Genomic DNA, 19,489 nt, shown 5'->3' with positions numbered 1-19,489 from the left:
AAGGAATGAAGGCACGTTTAACACCCAGACTGTCGACCAATCGCGTTCACGTTGTCATGCTGTGTAATGTGGTTGCTAAGCTAATCGTCACGCAATCCCTTGTTAAAGTCAGGGCACGAGACTAGAAACATGCCTATTGTTCTCGAATGTACGTAAAGTCACTATTTCAAAGCTATACCATATTACAGAGAACAAGTTAATTATCTCACATCTTGGAAAATATGTGTAATATTGCGTTTCTTGTTCTGGGAGGCTAATTCATATTTAAATGTTTATTTTATTTTTTATTTAACCTTTATTTAACTAGGCAAGAACCAATTCTTATTTACAATGACAGCCTACCCTGGCCAAACCCTAACCCGGACAACGCTGGGCCAATTGCATGGGACTCCCAATCACGGCCGGTTGTGATACAGCCTGGAATTCATGCTAATGTTTTATTTTTTGCTAGCACCCAATTGACTCCCATTCAAGCCTTGAAGGAGTTGCGCTCCTTGTCCCAGAATCGCTCCAAATGCACCGCACGGCCCATTGACAATTTACGGGCAACATACACGAGTTTCCCATCTCCTAATATCTTCAAGTATTTCTGGGAATAACTAGTTATAGTGATGCACAAGCAAGGTCTATTTGAAACAGCCCAGATTCAGAAGCTTGAAAACTCCATTTGATTTTTGCTCAAAGTAAAAAATAAAAATAAATAAAAATAAAAATGAACATAATTCATGATGGTTTTATTTTATTTTAATTCGTTTTGGAGTCAGAGATAATATTTTAAGTATAGTTTTAGTTTTTCAAACAGAGGTGTAAAATTATTTAATTTCCCTTTTCGTTTCAGTTTTCATTTACTATAATAACCTTGACACGCACACACACTCTCACACACACATACAAACAGATTAACATATACACGTGTGCACACACGTGTATACACACACTCACACACACACACACACACACACCAACGTGGTCTACGCTGTTACATACATACATACCCTCACCTGCTCAATCTCTTATTGTCTGCCTCAAACCAACCAATACTCCTCACAAGCAACCTACTAATACTCATAGGTCTCCACTCCACTCCAGAACAATATACATGTAGTACCATAAGCTAGAACCTCTTTATCCTGGCACCGCTCACAGACCCTCAACCTCTCAACACCAAATACCTAGAACCAATAACCACTACAGAGCTTGACCTTTGACCCTTCCACAGGTCGCTCCAGTAACAGGAAGCTGCATAATATAACAGTATAACATTTGACTCTTAACACCATTCCCGCCATTCGTCCTCTGACGCATGCAATACTCACTAAAAAATGGTGTGTTATCATTCAAGTTGTGCCTACAGTATTTCTTCTAGTGTTGTCTCAGAGGCTCGCCGAAAACCATCAATCGTCCTGTTGGAGAATTGATGTGAAGTATTATAGGACTCAGGGGGCTCTAAACTTGGCAGGAAACTCTCAGCCCATTTCCCTTTCATGTTGACCTGATGGTCCATTTAGAAATACTGAACAGTCAGTCAAGTTTAACTCCAACTTGACTGAGTGAGGTATAGCGTAGTGGATGTTCTTACAGACCAGGGTGCATATTATTATTTTATTTTATTGGGATGGGAGGTTCCGGTGCTGGTTCAGGATAGGTCTCACTCACAGCAATCAAATGGATAGTTTCAGAACACCTGTGAATGGTCATAACCTTTCATAGGCAAGTCATACAGTGTTATAAAGCTTCTTGACTACCCTCAACTACAGTCCTCCTCTCCCCTTGCTCTCTCTGACCTCCCTTCCTCTGACTTCTATCCCCCTTTTCTCTTCCTCTTCCTCTCGATCAACCCTTTCTTCCTTGTTTGTCTTTTTCGAGTTTCTACTTCTTTCTACGAATTCTGTGATATTCTTTGCATATTTAAACTTGGCTCATTCGTGTTCTCGTGTTTTTACTCTTGTTAACTTACTACGACTATGATTATTATTGTTGTTGTCGAAGTTGCTGTTGTCTTTGCTGTTACTATTGAAAAAAGAGCTTTTACCAAATGAGAAATTGAGAAAACGATAAAATCTTATGATTTGGTGCATTTCTTATGCTGCATCTGACATCTTATAGTCAGAACAGAAAGCAAACAGAGGTTGACCTTTGAACTTCATAGATAGATATAATAGGGGGAAAAAAATGACATTCTAGATTTGGGGCTTGCAAATAACCTTTATAATAGATTACATATGTAACCCTAAATGCGTTAAAGACTAAATGAAACGGTGTACGATCTTAACAGTTAAAGTACATTAATTCATTATTCTTTGGAAACTCAGAGGCTGTTAGTTGAATCGAGTCAATTTTATATACTGTATCCACAAATACGCCTTAAACATAACATAGCTGAAATAACTGTAAAGAAAGTTACGTCTGAATTAAGTGTATTAAACCTGAATAGATCAGGAGATGTAAACTCTATATATGCTAGTTGAAATAGTCTACTTTTAGTTAGTTCCCTGCACTTATTTCAAATAATTAAAGTAGAAACATTTAATTTATTTAGCTAACACCCTGGATACTCCACAGTGGTGTTCCAAGTTGAAGACTCTAAGCAACATTTCACCGATTACGTTTGGCAGGAAGTGTTTTGCAACCCCGTAACTAGAATGTATACTGTCAAATCAAGCACTTCATTTCTCATTTTATTTCTTTTGCTCTTTTTTTCCCCGATTTTCTTTTGTTTTTCATTTCTTGATACCTTGTGTTACTGTGTACGTTGTTGTGATGCCGATCGATGAAACAATGAGTGGCAGTGATGCCACAATAATAATGCATCTCTTTGTCTTTTATTTGGGGTTTTGTTTGTAATAAAAATAAACACATTTAAAAATGGTGAATGGATGCTGGAATAGCAACAGTAAGGAAAAAACACACACACACACACACACACACACAGATTCAGTGATCATGGGTAAAAATCTACTATAGGATACTATACCGTGCTACAGGATACTACAATAGGATAGAGAGCATAGTGACGCTACAGGATATAACGTGACGCAGATCAGTTGTGACTGAGTCCTCTCCTCCAGCCCCCACATGAGGTCATCTCAGTCTGTCTGCACTGTGTTGCACTGAATCCAGACCTTGAGAAGCTACAGATCTATGAATCACAGGTGGTGACGACTGAGTACACAGTAGTGTGTGAGTCATGATTAAAGAACTAGAATAGAGCAGGATTCCACGCATTCTATTCAGCAATACAGTGATGTCATCGAGGGAAGCCGGAGAAGAATGGGGTTAGAAGATGACAAGAAGATGATTTATTTGTTTTGTGTCATACTGTATCATTGTACATTGTACATATGTTGGATTTTAATTTGATCACCCTGTTGCAGGAGATCTTTCCTGCAATTCAGGACATTTAAAACTTGTAGTGTATTTGAGGTTTAAAAAGGCTTCTGAAGTTTGTAATTTCCACCTTGAAATTTCAGACTTGATTTTTCCTTCCGAAAAATGTATCAAACCCTACAAAAATGTATTTGAATTATAATCCACATAATAGTTACATTTCCTGTTGCTTCAGGATTTTTTTTCTGCTTTAGCAAACTGGCTCAAATTAAGATCCTGTCTCTGTACAGTAGTAATCCCTGGTCTGAGTCAAAAGCGAACACAAGGAGATATTTAAACGGAAAAAGGTTTTAAAGGTTAACATTTTTATAGGAAGTGAGTTTAGAACAACAACCAGCGCTGCAGACATAATTTCGCAAACATGTATATACACAATATCCCCTCACTGGTTCTTCAACCTTGCCCAACTTGTTAGACTTCTCAGCGAAAGGCCTCATTGTGCAAAATAAGGCTTTTTAAAGTGGCAATAAACTTTGACATTTCAAATAAAAGGAATTGGGGAGGGAAGTGCCCGACATGTTTTTCATCAAACGCTTTCAGCTATTTGGTTCAAGATCGGAATCAGGAAGTGAGAGTTGAAGAGCTGTGTGTGTGTGTGTGTGTGTGTGTGTGTGTGTGTGTGTGTGTGTGTGTGTGTGTGTGTGTGTGTGTGTGTGTGTGTGTGTGTGTGTGTGTGTGTGTGTGTGTGTGTGTGTGTGTGTGAGGGGAGGTGCAAAGTGGGTAAACACAAAAGGGAAGCGGAGAAGGATTAGGAAATCAAACAAGAACTATGTATACATTACAAAACCACATTTTACACTTTTGATCTAATGATGAGAAATTACGTTTAGAGCTAGAAACCATAATAACTTGACTTTTGCTGTGTGTGTGTGTGTGTGTGTGTGTGTGTGTGCATGCGTGCGTGCGTGCACGTGTGGAAATTGCTGAGCAGAAACCAATGTGGTCCCCCACATACTACTTATAAACCAGAGTAGGAGTGGTGAAACATTAAACCAAACCACCTGATAGAAATACTTTGTTTGTACTGTCTGTATTCAAAACATACTGCTGCAAATGGCACGTAAGAGCGCTTTGGAATGAGTACAAGTATTGTGAATATAATATACAAAATCATTTCTATTTCCACCATGAAATATCTCCACAGGTTGACACTTATTTTCACATACAGGTCAAGGTTCAATCCAATGCGTCTCATAGCGCAGTGCACTATAATGGACTTTTGATGGGTTTTTTTAGGCTTGAGCCGAGGTGTGCATCGCTGTTTAGTTGAATGTGAACAGAACAATAATTGCATCTGAGCTGGGCTGCTTATATTATCTCCAAGCTACTGAAATAACCTAAGCTAGGATTACAATGGAAAAGAGACAAGAGTTGTAGAGCTCATTATCCAAAATCCTTCTCATTCAGTAGTCCACCAGCGTAGCTCCTCAGAGAGGTGCACCCGCAGTCTTCAGGCCAAGTCACGGTGAAAGAAGAGTCAGGTGGATGTGTTGTGCTCCAAAAGAGCTCCATCAGAGAATATTCCATTAGTTTTAAATCTTCAAAGAAGCAGGGGTAGAAACTCTTGGAGAGTCCAGAAGTGCATAATATAGTTTCACTTTAAGTCTTCCTTGTAGTTTCTGTCTTTGAAAAGGTATCATACAGAGTGTCTATAGGTAACATGATTCATAGTTATTCCAACGATTCAGATCGTTGGTCCAGATTTCACAATAAAAACGAATCCGGAAATATCACATTGGTGTGTCTCTTTGATACAGGTCCGAATAAGACAAAACACTTCCTTTAAAACAGGTTTCTCCTCCTTCCTTTTAAAATGCCCATCCTCTCCGGTAGCTCAGTTGACCTTAAAGAGACCGAAGTAATGCTTTCCCGTGATGTGGAGGTTGAAAGCGGGGCCTGTGATGGCTTTTAGCTCCACCCCCTTCTCCAGCCGCAGCAGGCCGGACACCTGGCAGGGTTTGAGGAAGTGGAACTGGTGTGATCCGGCTGCAGGCGTAGTCCCGTAGCCCTCCATGCACTGTAACCTCTGAAGCCGCTGGCTCCCCCTCACCACCGCCACGTCCAGCTTCACCAGCTGAGACTGGTTCTCATTGAACAACACCTGTGAGATAGAGATGGAGAAAATGAAGGAAGAAGAAGCAGAGAGCAGAACAACAGGGGTCAATCAGCGTTTGATTAAGCCTGTGTTGTTTGACAGGTGTAGTTCCGTCCAGGTGGACACAGGACTACAACTCCCAGAGGCTCACCTGACAGTACAGGAAGTAGACTCCCGTTCTCTCAACTGTGAAGATGCCTCTGTCTGCGTTGTACTTCACCGCCTTGCTCATATTCAAGTGCTCGGAGTCCGTCCATCCTTTTATCAAGCCGTCCTCTCCCACTGAAACACAGACACACACATTTAAAGCATTGAAAGGGAGGAACCGGTGCACGTGTAAATATAACAACATATTATTTTCTCTTTCTTTATACTGTAGGTTTGTGTGTGTAGGGATGATTTATTACAATTTGTAACACTCATCGGGGACAGAGATCTTACGAAACCAATTCCAGAAATGCAGAAGACTTTTCCATCATAAATGTCATCATCCACGTTTATGAAGCTTACCTTTCTGAACAGACTCTTTGGTTACTGGTGGAAAGAGAGAGAGGGAAAGGGGAATTAGGATTTTAGAACTGTTATTCAATCCAAACCACTTCAACAGATGCTACATTATAACACTATGAAGATCTGCCAAGTCACTTACTCTCAAACTGAGAAGCCACTTTCTTTCCATGTCCATTCTTCCCTTTCCCAGTTCCCCCTTGCAAAGGGAAGAAGGAAGAACGAATTAGTTAATATGACAGACGAGAAAAATTCAGAGGGGTTTTTGTTTTCCTTCATTTGTCACAGCTGTGGAGTGTGTCGTAGAAACCATAATGTATTCATTTGTGGTTGTTTATCCACCACCTGAATACTCAAACGGCTGTAACAGATGGAGAAGGATTTCCTTTCTCCTCTACTCCGGCTCTGCTCTACTCTACTAGGATATCAGTCTTTTTTTACTTCCTGTTTTTTAGCCTACTTTTGTCTCTGTCTCTCTCTACTTTCTGTGCCAGCTGGGTCCAGTCAACTGAAACACAGTCAATTAAGAGAGAATAGGAGAGAAAGGGAGGATAGGGATAGATAGAGGGAGAGAGAGAAAGAAATCAAAAGAGAATGTGAGAGACAGAAGACAGTTAGGGAGAGAGAGATAGAGAGAGGGGGGAAAGATAGAGCAAAAGAGAGAGGGAGAGAGAACTTTGGCTGTTCTATGACCCAAATGAGCTGTGAAGGCCCTGTCAGGAGAAACAGGCAAGAGCAACAGCCATGGCCACCGTTCAAATAAATACAATAAATAAAATCCATCTCGAAAACTGGGGGAGAGAGGGAGAGAGGGGGGTGAGACAGGCCTCGTTGTTCACCAGAGGTTTGTTTTAGCTCCAGTATCAGGTCTACAGGGAGTGATTCCAGGCCGTGATACTGGCTGCACACACACACACACACACACACAGTATATATTCACTGCAGGATCAGTTCACTGTAGGATATGTTGTGGGGGAAAAAGAGTGGCAAACATTGAACACTAGGGGGGCCGCTTAGCTTAGGAAAATTGTGCCCCTGCTGAAATTACTAGCAGGTGGGTGACCCCATAGCATTAGGATTTTCTGTGGGTAAGCCTCAAGCGATACCGTTTCTTGATTATGCAGTTCACATTTAACTGTAATGTGAATAGAGGCCATTCATCATGTGGAGTGTTATTTGCAGCTCTTTCCAGTCGCTAGCTGCAGCGAACTGAAAAGAAGAGAGACCCAGGGATGTGTGTGCTTTGGGGACCTTTAACAGAATGTAACTGGCAGAACGGGTGTTGTATTTGGAATGAGGGCTACAGTAGATGTCTCAGATAGGGGGGAGTGAGGCCTAAGAGGGTTTTATAAATAAGCATCAACCAGTTGGTCTTGCGATGGGCAAACAGAGATGACCAGTTTACAGAGGAGAATAGAGGGCAGTGATGTGTCCTATAAGGAGCATTGATTGCAAATCTGATGGCCAAATGGTAAAGAACATCTATCCGCTCGAGAGCAGCCTTACCTCCCGATCTATAAATTACATCTCCGTAATCTAGCATGGTTAGGATGGTCATCTGAATCAGAGATAGTTTGGCAGCTGGGGTGAAAGAGGAGCGATCACAATAAAGGAAACCAAGTCTAGATTTAACTTTAGCCTGCAGCTTTGATATGTGCTAAGAGAAGGACAGTGTATCGTCTAGCCATACTCCCAAGTACTTGTATGAGGTGGCTACCTCAAGCTCTAAACCCACAGAGGTAGTAAATCACACCTGTGGGGAGAGTGGCATTCTTCTTACCAAACCACATGACCTTTGATTTGGAAGTGTTCAGAACATGGTTAAGGCAGAGAAAGCTTGTTGGACACTAGGAAAGCTTTGTTATAGAATGTTTAACACAAAATCCAGTGAGGGGCCAGCTGAGTATAAGACTGTATCATCTGCGTATAAATGGATGAGTGAGATTCCTACTGCTTGAGCTATATTGTTGATGTAAATTGAGAAGAGTGTGGGGCCTAGGATCGGGCCTTGGGGTACTTCCTTGGGGACAGGCAGTGGCTGAGACAGCAGATGTTCTGACTTTATACACTGCACTCTTTGAGAGAGGTAGTTAGCAAACCAGGCCAAAGACCCCTTAGAGACACCAATACTCCTTCGCCGGCCCACAAGAATGGAATGGTCTGGCCAAGTCAATAAAAATAGCAGCATAACATTTGCTCAGAATCAAGGGCAATGGTGACATCATTTAGGACCTTTAAGATTGCAGTGACACATCCATAATCTGAGCTTTAACCAGATTGCATACCAAAGTGAATACTATAGACATCAAGAAAGCCAGTCAGTTGATTATTGACAAGTTTTTACAACACTTTGATGAACAGGGCAAAATAGAAATTGATCCTAGAACATGTAGGATCAGCTTGATCACCCCCTTTAAATAAAGGATGCACCGTGGCTGCCTTCCAAGCAATAGAAACCTTCCCAGAGAGGAGAGACGGGTTAAAAAGGTCAGAGATAGATTTGACAATGATAGGGGCAGCAACCTTAAAGAAGAAAGGGTCTAAACCATCTGACCCAGATGGTTTTTTTTGTCGTCAAGTTTAAGGAGCTCCTCGGACTCAGTGACCGCCTGTAGCGGGGCAGGGGAAAAAGAGGGAGGAGCATCTGGGGTAGTTGCATTAGAAGGGCTGGGAGATGAGGAAATGTTGGATGGGCAAGGAGGCATGGCTGAGTCAAATAGGAATCCTGACTTAATGAAGTGGTGATTAAAGAGCTCAGCCATGTGCTCCTTGTCAGTAACAACCACATCATCAACATTAAGGGACATGGGCAGCTGTGAGGAAGAGGGTTTATTCTCCAGGTCTTAACCGTTTTCCAGAACTTCTTGGGGTTAGACCCACAGAGAGAGAACTGCTCCTTAAAGTAACTAACTTTGGCCTTCCGGATAGCCTGAGTGCACTTATTTCTCATTTGCCTGAACGAGAGCCAGTCAGCCTGAGTATGCGTGTGGCGAGCATTTCGCCAAATGGAATTCTTGAGGTGGAGTAACTCTGCAAGATCACGGTCGAACCCGGGGCTGAACCTGTTTTTAATTCTCATTTTCTTTATGGGGGCATGTTTGTTAATAATACCACTGAAAATATTAAAAAAGAAGGTCTAAGCATCTTCAACAGACGGGATCAAGCTGATTCTATACCAATTTACAGGGACCAGGTAATTAAGGAAGGCTTGCTCATTCAAGTTTTTAAGCAAGCGTCTATGACAAATCAGGACAGGTCATTTCACTGAGTGGCCATTACGAACACAGGCTGTAAAACAGTGATCACTAAGGTATTTACAGAAAACACCAGACTGGTACATATCAGAATTATTTGTGATGATAACATCAAGGAGAGTAGCCTTTTCTGGGTGTTTGGAGTCATACCTTGTGGGATTGGTAATAATCTGAGAAAGATGTAAGGAATCCCATTGCTTTAGGACTTGGTCAGGTGGTTTAAGCATGCCCCAGTTTAGGTCACCTAGCAGGACAAATTCAGACTTAGTATAAGGGGCGAGGAGAGAGCTTAGGGCATTTACGGTACAGGCCGGTGCTGATGGTGGACGATAACACCCAGCAACAGTCAACAAAAACATATTTGAAAGTTTAATGCTTAAAACCAGCAAATCAAATTGTTTGGGGACAGATTTGTTGGAGACAACCGAGCACCGAAGGTGATCCTTGGTAAAGATTGCCACTCCCCCATCGTTGGAATATCTGTCTTGCTGAAAAAGGTTATAACCAGAAAGGTTAACATCAGTATTCAAAACACTCTTTCTTAACGACGTCTCAGTAATGACCAACACATCTGGAGCTGTGAACACACACTTTCAATTGATACATTTTAGGTAATAAGCTTCTGGAGTTAACGTGCAGAAAACCCAGGCTTTTACGAGAGCAGAAATCAGTGAAGCAGATATCAGAGCACTAGTCAGAATTGGGGCTAGCAACAGTAGATGGGCCAGGGTGTACATGCACATTTCCAGATATCATCAATAGTAATACAATCAGGGCACGGCAGAGGACAGGGACAGCTCTGCGGTGTTAATTTATGACATTTGAATGTGCATTAGATGGCAACAAGATCACATTGTAGAGCAATTTCATCAGGTAACATGAGTACAAAGCCAGCCAGAGCTGGTTAGAATAAGATGGGAGGCCAAGAGTCCGTGTAACCAATACAGAGTCAGAGTCCCGAGTGTGGGAACAAACATTGTCTGTCCTACAGTTGAGTAAACAAGCAAGTTCATAGTCAACAAAGCACGCAGGAGTCATGAGGCAAATAGCATGAAGCGCAAGAAAAAAAATGATGACTTGGGGCTAGCCATTGTAAGTTCAGAGTCACTCGCCACAACAGTGCGTGTGTGCTGGAGGCGAGCGAAAGCTCGGGAGAGAGGGGGGAGTGTGGCAGGGTTACCCGTATCAGACAGGGGGCGACAGGCCAGGGCAGATGGAGAACAGATCGCCAGGTGGAATCCAACCAGCAGTGCAGCAGAAAATGGGAGTAGATATCACACCCACTTGGGGGAAGCTTTTTTTTTTTTCAGGAAGCAGATTCCTTGTAGAAAATCTCAGCTAGCTAGCTGCTGTAGCTAGCAAGTCTCTGTCCATATTTTTTTTTTTTCACGTGGAAAAGGAGGATGTTAGCGAGCTATATCTCTTCAGTTTCGGCGAATGGTCCTTTACGACGTCCAAACAAAGTTGTCCTATGGGCTGTTGTATTTTGGAGATTGTGAGGAGGATATCTTCTGATGTGATCAAAGCAACAATATTGTTTCTTATTGAGGTTATTTACAATTGAAGTGTCCTGGCTGCATATCAGTTCTATTCAGTACTATTTCGCAAATATGAAACCATCACAGCCAGAAAAGGTGAGGATGTTTACTCTTCTAACTAACAACAGATTATTACATATTTCTATTATATTTCGCTGCCAGCTTTTTTGTTTTGAATAAGAGTGTCATCATATATTCCTGCACAAGGCTAATACTAGGCTACCTTTGTCTTCTTGCAAAATGGACAAAGGTCTCTCAACGCAACACTTTCCAGACTATTACCGAAAACAACATTGACCAATAAACATTCACGTGGGCGTGGTCTGGCACATAAATGCATATAAATCAGTCAAGGATATTCGTATTGTAACACAATTTGGGACACGTTGCAAACACTGTCAAGACTCAACATATGCAAGAACATATCGACCTCACAGTGGCACTATAACCTGCACGTGTTGATATCTCTTGATCCGTTTGACTCAAGAGTGATAGAATTTGGCACACATGCCCAGGGATATGAGTCTAGCTAACCCACATGATATTTCAGAAACCACCGGCCCGATTTTGCCATAGAGATCTTCCCTTTACTAAATTGACTGGCCCAAGGGGGTTGCTATAGTAATCAACTGTAAGTACGTTAGTCACACGAGATATCCCAGACACCACTGGCCTGATATTGACAAAACTTGGGTGAATGACGCGTCTTGCCATAGAGATCCATCATTTACCTGTTTACTGATGCCTTTTCTCATGTACATCTTGCTTCTGTATTGAACATGCATCAACTCTCGAGTCTTGAGCAGTCTCCTCCTAGTGATTTTCAACCCAAGTTCACTATTGTCCATCCTCAGAATTATTTCCCGATGCACAGAGATGACGTGTGCACTGCCTAGTCTCAAATCAAATGTTACCAAATCACATTTTATTAGCCACATGCTTTGTAAACAACAGGTGTAGTCTAACAGTGAACTACTTACTTTCGGGCCCTTCCCAACAATGCAGAGATATTATTTTTTTGAAATAATAGAAAAGTAAAAAACGTAATAATAAATAATAAAAGTAATAATAAAACGTAATAATAAAAGTAATAATAAATACACAATAAATTGGCTATATACACGGGGTACCAGTACTGAGTCGATGTGCAGGGGTACTAGGTAATTGAGGTAGATATGTACAGTGCCTTGCGAAAGTGTTCGGCCCCCTTGAACTTTGCGACCTTTTGCCACATTTCAGGCTTCAAACATAAAGATATAAAACTGTATTTTTTTTGTGAAGAATCAACAACAAGTGGGACACAATCATGAAGTGGAACGACAATTATTGGATATTTCAAACTTTTTTAACAAATCAAAAACTGAAAAATTGGGCGTGCAATATTCAGCCCCTTTACTTTCAGTGCAGCAAACTCTCTCCAGAAGTTCAGTGAGGATCTCTGATTGATCCAATGTTGACCTAAATGACTAATGAGGATAAATACAATCCACCTGTGTGTAATCAAGTCTCCGTATAAATGCACCTGCACTGTGATAGTCTCAGAGGTCCGTTAAAAGCGCAGAGAGCATCATGAAGAACAAGGAACACACCAGGCAGGTCCGAGATACTGTTGTGAAGAAGTTTAAAGCCGGATTTGGATACAAAAATATTTCCCAAGCTTTAAACATCCCAAGGAGCACTGTGCAAGCGATAATATTGAAATGGAAGGAGTATCAGACCACTGCAAATCTACCAAGACCTGGCCGTCCCTCTAAACTTTCAGCTCATACAAGGAGAAGACTGATCAGAGATGCAGCCAAGAGGCCCATGATCACTCTGGATGAACTGCAGAGATCTACAGCTGAGGTGGGAAACTCTGTCCATAGGACAACAATCAGTCGTATATTGCACAAATCTGGCCTTTATGGAAGTGTGGCAAGAAGAAAGCCATTTCTTAAAGATATCCATAAAAAGTGTTGTTTAAAGTTTGCCACAAGCCACCTGGGAGACGTGTGGAAGAAGGTGCTCTGGTCAGATGAAACCAAAATTGAACTTTTTGGCAACAATGCAAAACGTTATGTTTGGCGTAAAAGCAACACAGCTGAACACACCATCCCCACTGTCAAACATGGTGGTGGCAGCATCATGGTTTAGGCCTGCTTTTCTTCAGCAGGGACAGGGAAGATGGTTAAAATTGATGGGGAATATGGATGGAGCCAAATACAGGACCATTCTGGAAGAAAACTTGATGGAGTCTGCAAAAGACCTGAGACTGGGACGGAGATTTGTCTTCCAACAAGACAATGATCCAAAACATAAAGCAAAATCTACAATGGAATGGTTCAAAAATAAACATATCCAGGTGTTAGAATGGCCAAGTCAAAGTCCAGACCTGAATCCAATCGAGAATCTGTGGAAAGAACTGAAAACTGCTGTTCACAAATGCTCTCCATCCAACCTCACTGAGCTCGAGCTGTTTTGCAAGGAGGAATGGGAAAAAATTTCAGTCTCTCGATGTGCAAAACTGATAGAGACATACCCCAAGCGACTTACAGCTGTAATCGCAGCAAAAGGTGGCGCTACAAAGTATTAACTTAAGGGGGCTGAATAATTTTGCACGCCCAATTTTTCAGTTTTTGATTTATTAAAAAAGTTTGAAATATCCAATAAATGTCGTTCCACTTCATGATTGTGTCCCACTTGTTGTTGATTCTTCACAAAAAAATACAGTTTTATATCTTTATGTTTGAAGCCTGAAATGTGGCAAAAGGTCGCAAAGTTCAAGGGGGCCGAATACTTTCGCAAGGCACTGTACATACTGTATAACTAGGAATAAAGTCACCTATTGTAAACAGTAGCAGCAGTGTACGTGATGAGTCAAAAAGGTTAGTCCAGAAAGGGTCAGTGCAGATAGCCTTGGTAGCTATTTGGCTAACTATTTAACTAACTGGTACTCCGCTAGTTGACCACCTCCCTATAGGCTGTCTCATCGTTGTCGGTGATCAGGCCTACCACCGTCATGTCGTTGGCAAACTTAAGGATGCTGTTGGAGTCTTGCGTGGTCATGCAAGTTCTAAGTGAACAGGGGGTACAGGAGGAAACTAAGCACTCAACCCTGAGGGGCCCCGGTGTTGAGGGTCAGTGTGGCGGACGTGTTGTTGTCTCCCCTCACCACCTGGGGGCAGCCCATCAGGAAGTCCAGGATCCAGTTGCAGAGGGAGGTGTTCAGTCCCAGGGTCCTTAGCTTAGTGATGAGCTTGTAGGGCACCATGGTGTTGAACGCTGAGCTGTAGTCAATGGACAGCATTCTCACACAGGTGTGCCTCTTGCCCAGGTGGGAAAGGGCAGTGTGGAGTGCGATAGAGATTGCGTCCTCTTTGGATCTATTGGGGCGGTATGGGAATTGGAGTACGCCCATGGTGTCTGGGACGATGGTGCTGATGTGAGCCAGGAACAGCCTTTCAAAGGGTTTCATGACTACAGATGTGAATGCTATGGGGGCAATAGTCATTTAGACAGGTTGGTTACCTTGGCATTCTTGGGCACAGGGACTATGGTTGTCTGCTTGAAACATGTAGGTACTACAGCCTATATATAATCCTATGCTTAATCAGCAAAAAATCGCCAATCTGCTCAATCTTTCTCAACAAATAATAGCTACTGTCAGTCTCATCGGGGGAAAGATCACTTTAGGTCCCTGAAGCGTGCAACGTGGTCTCCCTCCTCGTGCCAGATGGTTTCTCTGGGTTCTCTTCAGTCTAAAGCAGACCTGTAATTTCTGCATCAGTCACCCAGCTGCCTACTGTTTCCTGTGTCAACTTTTAGCAGCAGGCAGCGAGTGCCCATGGGGCTTAACCAAGGTGCCATTCAGCCAAGATTCCCCTGTAGTTAAATCCTGTGCTGCTCCATAAAAAAACAGAGCAGAGCACCATTGATGGGATCTATCATCTCTGATCTATTGTGACCATTCGGTTATTGTTGATTATGTATTGCATGTATGATGATGGGGAAGCAGAGAAAGAGGCATTGACTGCGGTAGAGTGTAATTGATGTGTAGTGCTATATGAATCCTTTTTTACTGGCATGCACACACACACACACACACACACCAGCATGCACACACGCATGTACCATCTCTCTTCACCCTTTGGCCCACAAGCAAATCTCTCTTCTCCATGATGAGTTGGACAATGGCCTTCCGCTGAGTATTCACCTGTTGCGGAGAAGGAGAGAGAGAGAGAGAGAGAGAGAGAGAGAGGAAGGGAGGGAGGGAGGGAGGGAGGGAGGGAGGGAGGGGAGAGAGAGAGAGAGAGAGAGAGAGGGAGGGAGGGAGGGAGGGAGAGAAAGAGAGAGAGAGAGAGAGGGAGGGAGGGAGGGAGGGAGGGAGGGAGGGAGGGAGGGGGGGAGGGAGGGAGGGAGGGAGAGAGAGAGAGAGAGAGAGGGAGGGAGGGAGGGAGGGAGGGAGGGAGGGAGGGAGGGAGGGAGAGAGAGAGAGAGAGAGAGTGAGAGAGAGAGAGAGAGAGAGAGAGAGAGACAGACAGACAGACAGACAGACAGACAGACAGACAGACAGACAGACAGACAGACAGACAGACAAGACAAGAAAGAAAGGGAGAAAAGGGAGAGAGAGAGACCGTTGAGTTTATTATGAAGGTTGTCAGATTGGCTCCTGCTGCATATTTACACAGACAGAAGATTTCAGCAAAAACATGTAAACAAACAGCCTCCAAGTGTGTGTCAGTATGCCAGTGCAATGCCAAGGCTTAGAATATGTCAACCACTTCCTCCTAAACCGGTTGCGACACCAAATGCGTGTTTTTAGTGCCGCACATTCCTCACATTTCCTAACTCCCCTGCTGAGACTGAGAAGCAGGAAGAAAAAAACACTGTACTGAAATGTGTCAAGCCGGCAAAGTTGAACCAGTACTTTCTGAAGTACTGGGGCCTACCGTAGATATGCCAAAGGGGCCCTATTGCTTGAATTAGAGAGAGCGATGGAGGGGGAGGATGGAAGTAGGTTTCAATATACAGCTACTGTTTCTTTGTGCTGGGCAGTGCAGCCTACGGGGTGGTTTTGATATAGTGCCTACTGAGGTAGTCTGCCTGGACTGGAGGTTTGGTTTATTAGGGACCTGAACTGTCCCGGCAGGCTCATTGACTGCTAGCAAAAAGGCTTGACAGATGGGCAGGAGCAGGCCACTGTTACTGTCAACCACACCATAAGTTATATTAAGTGCATAAGCAGGCTATCTAAGGCTGGGCACGCATAATGTATTATCAATCAGGATGAGTTTTGAATGAATGAAAAGACCAGCAACTCATGTTAAAAGTCCAGTGCTGAGTGCATTGTTACAATCTAATACAGGGTGCATTACAGTGTAATATGCTTAGAAAGCATCACTTCAGATCCCCTTAGGGACTGCAGAACATTCCACTGGTTGAAGCCTAGCCTACCTGCAATAAGTGGGCTTTACATGTTGCAAATCATTTAGGCCTTCTCTGTTTTACGCAGCTCAATCCTTCAGTGCAAAGTCAGTTGGCTATAATGCGCTCTCGAGCCAAGAAGTCATGGGATTCCAGTAAATTGGAACACAACTGGCGGTAGAACGATTAAACTTGGCAGAGAGACTGTGGACGCAGAATAAGCAATAACTCTACGGCTTGAGTACACTTATTGGTAAGCAATAAAACGACCGCTGTTACAGAATCCGCAGGACACCAGCAGTGAAGAGGCCCGCTATGTGTGTACAATTTAACGCCACAGGATGGGGGAAGGGGGGGGGGGGCTAAACGTGGCTTTTCATTTTCCATAGTCCCCTACGACGGTTTCTGTAACTACTAGTCAACAGACACAAAGACGTTGCGTAACAGTCATTTCAACAACTCCAAATTGTTCTTATGGAAAAAAACAACTGGTGACAGTGTGCAAGGCATTCAATGCAAAGTGCATTCGTAAAATTGTTACATTGTTACTTAGCTCGGCTACTTACCTGCTCCAATCGGTCTTGCAGAGTTTTTAATGACTGGGACAGGTCCCGCGTCTGTCTCCAGGTCCACGCCGTAAACAGTGCGCTGCAGGCGGAGAGCGACAGAGCCACCATGGCCATGAATGCCCAGACGAAGCGAAGTTTGCGCACTTTTCTCCTCCGCAGAATTCGATGCATGGTTGTTCCACATTCCCTGGTTACCATTGCAGACTATTCGAAATGTTCATATTAACTTCATTACAGCGACACGTTTCCCTTTTTTTTTTGTGAAATACAATCCAAATGCTCACATTATTTTGGCAAGGCGTGCAAGTGCTACCGGCCGCAGTACAAATGAGAGCTCAATAGCCCTATTGATAAAAGTGGAAATCATGTGAAATATGAAATAATTGCATGGGTTTCAAAACAGCAACTAAATAGACAATACTGTTGCTTTAATCAACTAATTTAAACAGACGAAATATCTTGGGACTGTCTGCCTTGCAGGTCGTAGCCAAATGCGCAATGTTGAGAAATTTGCAGCAAGCGGTGCAAATAAAGTTGTCGACTAGTTTACATCCACTATGATTGCATCCTTCTGCCACTTGATTCGTTGAGTCAACTTCCTTGTCTTCCCACCGCCTTTGCAGCGGGGTCATATCTGGCGTTGACATACAGTACCGCGTATGATGCACTCACTCTGCCGCATCAGCTTTTCTTCTCCAAGAAGTGGTTTTCAGTTGAATACACCGGTCAATGCACCGGTCATGTGCCAGACGCACGAATGCAAAGCCTTCAGCCCACAATTTGGATCCACTCCCCAAAGCCACTAAGTAGATATTAAAGCATTAGTCACACTATATTTGCTCCATTGCACAAATCAAAACAGAACTGTAGCCTTGGCTACTAGAATCTATTTGGACTGAACTAATTCATTAGTGTCCACAAGGTGGCTCTGGTGTATAGGGCAAGGCCCATTGTGCAAGACAGAGCGCTACGCACTGCATGACCTGGATCACACTCAAAGCATCCAATGATTGTTCGTATATAACATGGTCAAAACTAAATGGGGTCACACCCAACTGTCCTGTGCCTTCTCTGTCCCCAGGAAAATCACCTCTTATTTCGTGTACAATGTGGATTACAAAAGGCTTGAAATATAAGGTTAGGTGTCATTTAAAATAAAACCTAAAGATATGGATCTCAATGGAAAGGTATGCATTTTGGCTATTTTGCCATGTCCCCTGGTGTTATTCGTCAACTTCTACAAGAAATATAATCCATAAAATAAAATATAGCGTATCTTTCTTCATGATTTTATAGTCTTAGTTAAAATCTCTCTCGACAATAAAAAACTTAATGAGTACTGTATTTATATTATTACTGTATTTAAGTTGTTTGTGTGTCCCTGGTATCTCTTTTCACCCTGTTAGTTTATAGTAATGATCCTTTAACAAAATAACCCCTTTCCACAATGACATGGTTTCCACTAAATCCCTCAGCCAGAAAGTCAAAATCAGATACAGTGCATTCGGAAAGTATTTAGACCCCTTGACTTTTTCCACATTTGTTACAGCCTTATTCTAAAATGGATTACATTTTTTTGTCTCATCAATCTACACACAATACCCAATAATGACAAAGCAAAAAATATATATATATTTTTTTTAAATCTGAAATATCACATACATTACAGCCTCGAGTCTTCTTGGGTATGACGCTACAAGCTTGACCTACCTGTACTTGTGGAGATTCTCCTATTCTTCTCTGAAGATCCTCTCAAGCTCTGTCAGGTTGGATGTGGAGCGTCACTGCACAGTTATTTTCAGGTTTCTCCAGAGATGTTTGATCGGGTTAAAGTCCAGGCTCTGGCTGGGCTACTCATGGACATTCAGAGACTTGTCCTAAAGTCACTCCTGTGTTGTCTTTGTTGTGTGTTTAGGGTTGTTGTCCTGTTGGAAGGTGAACCATCCCCCCAGTCTGAGGTCCTGAGGGCTCTGGAGCAGGTTTTCATCAAGGATCTCTCTGTACTTGGCTCTGTTCATATTTGCCTCGATCCTGATAAGTCTCCCAGTCCCTGCCACTAAAAAACATCCCCACAGCATGATGTTGCCACCACCATGCTTCACCGTAGGGATGGTGCCAGGTTTCCTCCAGATGTGATTAGCAGTGTGATTAAGGTTAGGATTAAAATCAAATTTGAAGAAGATAAATTGTAGAAGTAGGCAGGGTTTCGCCATTAATTATGACTTTGCTATTGTGGAACCTAGTGACGACCCATTGTGCCATGATGTTTGTCTCTTTGTCTCCACCCTCTTTGGAAAAAGTATAGAGAAAATTAATCACATAATAAAACATTTAAAGAAAAGTTTTATATAGAAGTTAAAATCCTATTCAATTGTTTACCATTATGCTAGCTCATTCTCAATTACCCACAAAGCTATGGCTTATTTAGGCTCCACATTTCCACCCTGTTAGGATTATGCGCCTATTTTATTTTACCTTTATTTAACAAGGCAAGTCAGTTAAGAACAAATTCTTATTTTCAATGACGGCCTACCAGGGAACAGTGGGTTCAGGGGCAGAATGACAGATTTGTACCTTGTCAGCTGGGGGATTTGAACTTGCAACTTTTTTGGCTACTAGTCCAAGGCTCTAACCACTAGGCTACCCTGCCTAACAGAGGTGGAAAATGTGGATTTAAGCACCTGAGCTCGACCAATATTTGTTTCTGAAAGTCAAATGCCCTTTAACCCATATAAT

General features: G+C 42.6%; 2 protein-coding genes across 5 annotated transcripts in view; one reads left to right on the top strand and one right to left on the bottom strand.

Annotated features, from left to right (window-relative positions):
* Window positions 1-2,866, top strand: part of LOC110500574 (ATP-dependent chromatin remodeler CHD3) — a 31,386-nt gene extending 28,520 nt beyond the window's left edge. For all 4 annotated transcript variants that reach the window (XM_090214650.1, XM_090214649.1, XM_090214648.1 and 1 more), the window contains exon 39: window positions 1-2,866. This exon is cut by the window's left edge and continues 416 nt beyond it. The gene's annotated coding sequence lies outside the window, so the exon portion shown is untranslated.
* A 406-nt stretch (window positions 2,867-3,272) lies between these two features.
* Window positions 3,273-17,650, bottom strand: LOC110500573 (tumor necrosis factor ligand superfamily member 12). The gene is made up of 6 exons (XM_021577986.3): window positions 16,751-17,650; window positions 14,892-14,973; window positions 6,132-6,188; window positions 5,993-6,016; window positions 5,634-5,764; window positions 3,273-5,488 (listed from the first exon to the last, which is right to left on the bottom strand). The coding sequence occupies exons 1-6, from the start codon at window positions 16,949-16,951 to the stop codon at window positions 5,222-5,224; spliced, it is 762 nt and encodes a 253-aa protein (XP_021433661.2). The 5' UTR covers window positions 16,952-17,650; the 3' UTR covers window positions 3,273-5,221.
* Between the last annotated feature and the right edge of the window lie 1,839 nt (window positions 17,651-19,489).

This window comes from Oncorhynchus mykiss, chromosome 21 (assembly GCF_057628025.1).
Source record: "Oncorhynchus mykiss isolate SJ-2025 chromosome 21, ASM5762802v1, whole genome shotgun sequence".
Classification (NCBI taxonomy): domain Eukaryota; kingdom Metazoa; phylum Chordata; class Actinopteri; order Salmoniformes; family Salmonidae; genus Oncorhynchus; species Oncorhynchus mykiss.
Note: the sequence above shows the minus strand (reverse complement) of the source record. Positions and strands in the feature narration are given on the sequence as shown.

Bases quoted from the DNA above. Each gene is read 5' to 3' on its own strand.
- LOC110500573 (XM_021577986.3), bottom strand. From the start codon at position 16,951: ATGGTAACCAGGGAATGTGGAACAACCATGCATCGAATTCTGCGGAGG. The intron at 14,974-16,750 runs GTAAGTAGCCGA...TCTCCGCAACAG, and splicing joins TGCAAGACCGATTGGAGCAG to GTGAATACTCAGCGGAAGGC. The intron at 5,489-5,633 runs GTGAGCCTCTGG...TCTATCTCACAG, and splicing joins TCTACTTCCTGTACTGTCAG to GTGTTGTTCAATGAGAACCA.